The 6,974-nt window shown below is 54.9% G+C and overlaps 1 protein-coding gene across 1 annotated transcript in view; it reads left to right on the plus strand.

The window, feature by feature from the left end:
• Window positions 1-1,484: 1,484 nt before the first annotated feature.
• CDHR1 (cadherin related family member 1) overlaps window positions 1,485-6,974 on the plus strand; it is a 22,716-nt gene continuing 17,226 nt past the window's right edge. Inside the window, exons 1-5 of the mRNA XM_040485594.1 lie at window positions 1,485-1,624; window positions 2,226-2,321; window positions 3,258-3,403; window positions 4,431-4,481; window positions 5,674-5,763. Coding sequence (XP_040341528.1) covers window positions 1,570-1,624; window positions 2,226-2,321; window positions 3,258-3,403; window positions 4,431-4,481; window positions 5,674-5,763 — 438 coding nt within the window. The 5' untranslated portion in view covers window positions 1,485-1,569. The remainder of the gene's footprint in view (window positions 1,625-2,225; window positions 2,322-3,257; window positions 3,404-4,430; window positions 4,482-5,673; window positions 5,764-6,974) is intronic.

Genomic DNA, 6,974 nt, shown 5'->3' on the forward strand with positions numbered 1-6,974 from the left:
GTTCTGGTTAACTGGGCCTGAAAATAGCCCAATACTCTGGGACTACTGATTTATCTTCTTGTCCTGAATCCCTAACTCTTGCTACCTGTGGATCAAGGAGGTCTGGCCTTGGTGGGGGATGTTCTGCTCCTGTGAAGGCCCCTGGGGAGAAATATTGAGACCCCAGCCATGAAGGCCTCTCCAGGAAGCACACAAAGGGGTCTCCTATTTCTGTAGATATACCCCTCCAAGGCCATCCTGGGGAGTGACGAAGCTTGGGCCTAACGTGACCTCCCTGTACCCCCCATGAATAGAAGGGGGACAGGCGGCTTCTCTAACTGAAGTCCAATGTCAGAGCAAGAGAATGAGGGTCCAGCCTAGGGAAATCTCCCAACAACAAGAAGGCTCCTGAGTTTCCCTGCTTTTCCTACTTATCAGCATCCAGGGCCCTCATAGCAGTGCCCTGCTTTGCCTAAATGTCTTTCAGGGATACGGGGCTCACTACTCCTGGGGCTGTCCATACCTGTGTTGGCCAGCTGTGTTAGCAAGTCTGTCCAGGTTGGAGCTTGATTCTGTCTTCAAGCTGTTCACCCTTCCTTACAAGGCTTGAATGGGTCTGCTGTTTCTCCATGGTCACCCATGGGGACAGGGAGTGAGTCCAGCCTGCTATCTGGTAACTTCTGCCTCCCACCTTAGTGGAGACTTGTATGCCCTCCGTGCTGCTTACCACATATATGGACCCCCACTAGTGTTCACACTAGTGACCCCACCCGCTGGGACAGCTGGCCTGGCCTGGCCTGGGGGAGAGGGCAGGAAAGATTTGAGATCCCAGAGAGGTAGGGCTGATAACCCCTCCGCATCTGCCTCCCCTCCCTACCACAACCCTCCTCTTTGTTTTTCATCTCACCCCCACCCCAAGTCTTCAGGGGCACCATCCTAGGAATCCGTTTGCCCCTGGAGGGCAAACCCGCCCCCTAGTCGATACACCACCTTTTCTTCCCTGCTCCTTCCTCCTCTTGGGAGGGAACCCTCTGCTCTCAGGCTGGGCTGTTCCTTGCCCGCCGCTGTTCTACAGCCTGGAACGCTCAGGTTCAGAGAGTGGCAAACCCCCTCAAAGTCACAGTGCAAGTTCAGGAAAAGGGATAACTCCAACAGAGCCCAGGCCCTCCAGAACTTGGGGACCGCGAGAAGCCCCAGCTTCCAGTGCCGTGCTCAGGGCAAAGACCTGGCTCCTTCCCCAGCTACAGAGCTGGGGACCCCTTGGCGCCTGCGCTCCAGACCTGGGCGAGGGGGGCGTGGTAGGAAGAGGAGTTGGCAGTGACCCCTCCCGGCCCGCCGGCGGCTGGAAACCGGTACCCTGAGCTTAGCGCGCACTAATTGGTCTCTTCTGGCGGCGGCGGGAGCGCTCCAGCTGCGCGGGGCCGAGCGGTGTCATCCGCTTAGCGCCCTCGCGCCACCCAGCGCGCCCGCCCCGCGCCCCTCCCGCCGCCGCCCCCACCGTCTTCTCTGCACTCCGCGCGGCCCGGGGAATGCTCCGCGCTCCCGCGCCCGGCCCGGCTGCGGCTCGCGACACTCTCTGCCCGCGGAGACATGAGGCGCGGCCCGCGGGCCGCCCTGGCGCTGGGGCTGCTGCGCCTCTGGCTGGGTGAGTGGGCGCGGGGCCCCGCGCCCGGGGTGGGGGGCGAGGCGTGGGTACTGGCACTGCCCGGGTGGGCGCCGAGACCGAGCTCCGGGCAGCTCACTTCCACAGTGGGACTCGGGCTGGGGGACCCGGCGGGGTGGGGTGATCCTTCCAGCTGCCCGGGCTCGGCAGGTCCTCTGGAGAACGCAGACTTGGGGCCAGGACCCCCGCTGCCCTCGGCTTTTTCAGAGCAGGGTGGGAGGTTTGGCGGCTTCCCTGAAGGCTGCTGGGGCAGGGGAAGGTGTCCCAGCTCCCAGTGTGACCTTGGCCAGGGCACCGTTCCTCTCTGGGCGCGGGTTCCCCGTCTGTCCCTTGATGGGTTGAGATTGGCCGCTGCCTGCGTTCTAAGTGCCCGCGATGGTGCGCGTCCCTGACAAGCCAGAGCAAACCCTGGGCGTGAGGGAGGTGGCGGTGGCGCTCTCCGGAGCTCCCCAGCCCCAGTCTGTAGGCGTGCTGCCATTGGGGAAGAGACTACCAGCCTGCCCAGACTGGGACCAGACGTGTGACCACACTGGTGCGAACCGGCCCTTCCGTGTGTCTGTTCTCCTGTCTGTTGTCTTCCTAGCCCAGGCCAATTTTGCCCCACACTTCTTCGACAACGGGGTGGGCAGCACCAACGGAAACATGGCCCTGTTCAGCCTCCCGGAGGACACCCCTGTAGGTGAGGAGCCCTGGCACCAGCCCCCTGTTGGTCCCCCGGAGGGTGGCCCGCGTTCCCCTGGACACAAGGACTGAACCCGTGATTCCTCTGTGCCTATGGAGACACCCAGTGCCAGGCTGTGGGCCCTCCTGGGGCACCCTGTTTGTGCTCCGAACTCCCCAGGGCAGTTGCAAGAAAGGAGGTCACGGCTGTCATGGAGACCTAAGCCAGTCCAGTCCTAGAGGCCCGGCTGCAGGTCCAGAGACAGGGCTGCCCCAGACAGCAGGCAGTAGTTGGTAGCGTGATGATAACCCCTGGGGTTGGCCACAGCACTGCCCCTGACGCACTGCGTGACCTTGAGCAAATATACTTACCTCCCCGAGCCTCAGATCCTCATGGGAAAGTATCCCAGATACTCATGGGAAAGGGGGAAAAGCGGAAAGAGGAGATTCTCCCTTCTCTCTCTCTCTCTGTCAGGGCCGAGAACTCTGAGCAAAAGGATAGCAGTGTGAAAGAGGCACCTATTCAGAAATCCCCGAGGAGCTAATCCAGGCGTGGGGGCACAGTGCTGCACAGTCCTGCCTTAATGGCTTCTCCCTTTTCTCCCATTCGCCATACCCAGGGAACCCCAATCTTGGCTGCTGGCCCAGTCATCACTACCAGGCAGAGGCCCTGGAGTTAGGCACAGCAGACCTGAAGCTCCTGTGTCATCTGTATTATAGATTACAACCTGCACAGTGGCTGATACTCACCGACAGTTATGAAGAATTATCATAAAGAGTGGGAAGCAGCCAGCAGGGGTGAGGCCTGCAGCAAATGCTCACTTCAGGGTAGTACCTTTGGCACTGAATTGAATATCCACTTTATAAACAGTTGAATCCTTGGTCCTGAATAGATGCCGCTTTTAGGAAGAGTTGGGTCCCAGATTCTAGTCTCCTCTTCTGTGTCTCTTTCCAGGTTCTCATGTATACACCCTAAACGGGACAGACCCTGAGGGAGACCCCATCTCCTACCACATCAGCTTTGACCCCAGTGCTAGAAGCGTCTTTTCTGTTGACCCCAATTTTGGAAATATCACCTTGGTTGAAGAGCTGGACAGAGAGGTATGGGGAGGTGTGAGAAGTGATGCCTGCCAGGTGTGCAGACAAACCTCGGTGGGCTAGAAGGTTCCCTTGAGCTCATTCCTGGAGCGGTCTTGTAAGCCGCAGAAAACTGACAGCAGATCAGGACTGGAAAGAGTGTTTTGGTTTGGTTTGGTTTGGTTTGGTTTGGTTTGGTTTGGTTTGGTTTGGTTTGGTTTGGTTTTTAGTGTAAACTTTATGCCCAACATGGGCATGACCCTGAAACCAAGAGTCGCGTGCACTACTGACTGAGCCAGCCTAGAAAGAGTGGTTTAGAGAGTGGGTCTGAGTTGGGTAAAACTCTACCCCTCCACCCCTCTGCATCTTTCTGAACCTAAAGGTGCCAGAGCATGGGTTCCCTTTCTCTTTTGAGACCCCTCACCTGGCTGGTGGCCCTAGCTGACCACATAACTGGACCTCCACCGTGGGGTTACTGCCAGCTGCGGTCCAATGGCAGACTCCACCAGCCACAGGCCAGGGTAGAGAACAGAAAGGTTGGTCTCAGAGACTTCTGCAGGGACACAGAGGTGGAGGTATGACAGTGCACCCCTCCCTTGCATCCCTGGGGACCTAGTGACCTCAACATTCTTCCTCACTCAGGTCCCACCATGGACTCAGGAGTGCTTGAGACACTGCAGACCTGGGCTGTAGAATATGGAGAGGTGTAGGAAGATAAGGGGAAGAAAGAGAAGAAAAGGGAAACATCAGCTCCCTGGAACTTCCACCACACTAGGTTAGCATCTGTCCTCAGTCTAGCAGGGGAGCATTCTCTCTTGGTGCCTCAATAATACTGAGGGTTTAGGAGAACCCCTGATGTGCCAAGACCTGAAACAAGGTCTCAAGCATGGCCAGAGGCAGCTTTTGGCCACCCTGCCTTGCACCAGGACTCCCTTGAAATGCCTAGGTCTGCTCTGGTTGGCTCAGTGGGGGCAGGGAGAGCTCCCCCCAGCCTCAGGGTCCCCAGATACATCAGATTCCCATACACTTACTTAATCTTTATGCTTTACAGAGAGAGGATGAGATTGAAGCCATCATCAGCATTTCTGACGGCCTGAATCTGGTAGGTGCCCCCGAGCTGCCCCCCCCCCCCCCATCAGCACTAGCACCCTGGGCTTGACCACAGTTCCCCCTCCAGTCTCCTAGGGGCTCTCTGGCAATCCCAAGCCCACAAGACAGGGCTTCACCAAGTGAGGCCAGTGAGGAGGCTTATCCCATCTGCCTCTTCCAACCAGCTCCTGCCCATTCACCCAGGATTAACACCTGGATGCCCAGACTCTAGCTTCTCACTCACCTCCTTCCCCTCAGCCGTCACTTTCGCCCAGCCCTCACCAGTGCCTGCCAAGATGATCTCAGGGGTTTCTCAGCTTCCAGGCTACCTGACCCCAGTCCATGTCTGAATTTCAGCCAGAGCTATCACTGTGAAATGTTAGACCTGGCCACAGCCCCACTCGGGAAGCACTAACAGTAGGCCACTACCCTCAGGATGAAATCCAAGCCCCAGTCTCGCATGCAGGGTCTCTCCATCAGGCACTGTCTGCCTCGCCCACCTTCTCTACCACATTCACCCTCCCAACCATCTAGCCATAAATCTGCTTATATTCTCTGAACTCTTTGCCTTGGTATGTGTTGTTCCTTCTTCCTGACATACTTTTCCACCTCTTTCCCTCTCACCTGACAAACTGTTGCAGAGTTTAAATCTCACTCCTGCTGAAGTGAAGTGAAGCCTCCCTGCTGTCCCCTACCACAGGCTGAGCTAGATGCCCTCTTTGCAGGGCCTCTGGGGACACCCTCCTATACCATGCACCCACAACCCCACAAAAAGGAGGGGGGCATTTACCTAGGCCGTGGTGTGGGTACATGTTGCCTCCAGAGTCACGTAATGCATGGGCCCTGCCTACACTACCTGGCATGCCACTGTTATCACCCTGAACAAGATCACCACCTTTCTTTTAAATATGAATTTTGCCCTGCCATCGCATCCTGCAAAACACACACCATCAGACTGTGTCTTCTCCCTCTGGGATGGAACACAGTGCTTGGGACCACGTGGTTGCTTAATAATATTTGTTACAAGAATGAATAAAAGCAGGAAGGAAGGAGGGGAGGAAGAAGGGGAGGAAGGGAGAGAGGGGGAGGTGAAGAAGGAGAGACAACGGGCAGAGACATACACCTGGGGCGTTAGAGGCCACTGTCCCTTTATTGCCCAGAAAGTCTCAACTGCCCCAGTTCCTGTCCCTTTTGTCTCTTCTCAGGTGGCAGAAAAAGTCACCATCCTGGTGACTGATGCCAATGACGAGGCCCCCAGTTTCATCCAGGAGCCCTACATTGTCCAGGTTCCTGAGGTAAGCAAGGGGCCCCAAGGCCAGGCCAATGCACTCCCACCCCAGATCCGTGGCCTGCCCTTTGGGCTGCCCTGTGACCTGACCAGGGGGATCCGGCCCCCGAGTGAAGAGCACCCATTGCTCCCTACCTTCTGGAGAACCCTTCCTCTACATGTCCCCCCACCTCTGTTGCCATCCCTCCCACATTTATTTTTATCCCAAGGAATGTCCATTAACCATTTTCCATTATAATCATAATGTACATTTATTGTCGGAATGTGAAATATGTAGAAAAGTAGAAAACAAAGTCTCAGAAATCACCCTCAATCCCTCTAGCTTAGACAACGTTGTTAAATTTTGGTGTAGTTCTTCCTAGTCATTTTGTGCTTATTGGATTTATTTTGTTTGTTTTATTTACATCGCTGTGACTCTTAAACATACGCTTTCTGTATACTGTTTCTCACTTAATTTACAACATAAGCCTTTCCTCAGTAATTGTAAAGTGTAGGTAACTATCATTTTAATAGTTTCCATTTACTGCACATTCCATCGTGTACCAAAGTATTCCTTTATGTTTGGATATTTAAGATGCTTTAAAGTTTTGTTGTCATAAGAAACATCAAATTCTGAACATAAAACGTCCATATAGATAATTAGAATGATTTCCTTAAGACATGGCCCAAGATTTGAAATGCCTAGGTTGAAAGCAGGAGAACCTGGGAAGTTCTGGCTGCCAGACTGCCTTTCCAGAATGGCATGTATTTGCTCTCTCTCCCCTAGGCTGTGGGAGAGGGTTTGTCTCCCCATCCCTCACCAACACTGGGGATTCTCCAATTTTTTTAATGTTTGCTAATTCAGTAGGAGGAAGATATTTCATTTTGGCTCTAAATGATATATATGTGATCCCTGGTAATGCTGAATGTCTCTATTTATTAACCATTTCCCCATTTCGTATTTAAGCCCTTTGTCTGTTTGGAGTCTTAGTTTTGGACGATGTTTGTTTGCTTCTCTTCTCCCCTTCCTTCTTTCCTGCGCTCACTTGGACTTTGGCCTGTCTTCTCCATGGGTGCTCCCTGGTTAATCATCACCTTTTCACCTCTTTTTAGCCCTTCATGCCCTAATTGCACCTTTCCATGGCTCCTTTACCCTCAGTCCCCTGAGCATTCTGTCACTGCCTCGGAACTGATCCGTCCGGGGGGGGGGGGGGGGGGGGGGGGGGGGGGGGGGGGGGG

The sequence above is a fragment of the Herpailurus yagouaroundi genome, unplaced genomic scaffold, assembly GCF_014898765.1.
Source record: "Herpailurus yagouaroundi ecotype Mexico unplaced genomic scaffold, PumYag 163, whole genome shotgun sequence".
NCBI classification, from domain to species: domain Eukaryota; kingdom Metazoa; phylum Chordata; class Mammalia; order Carnivora; family Felidae; genus Herpailurus; species Herpailurus yagouaroundi.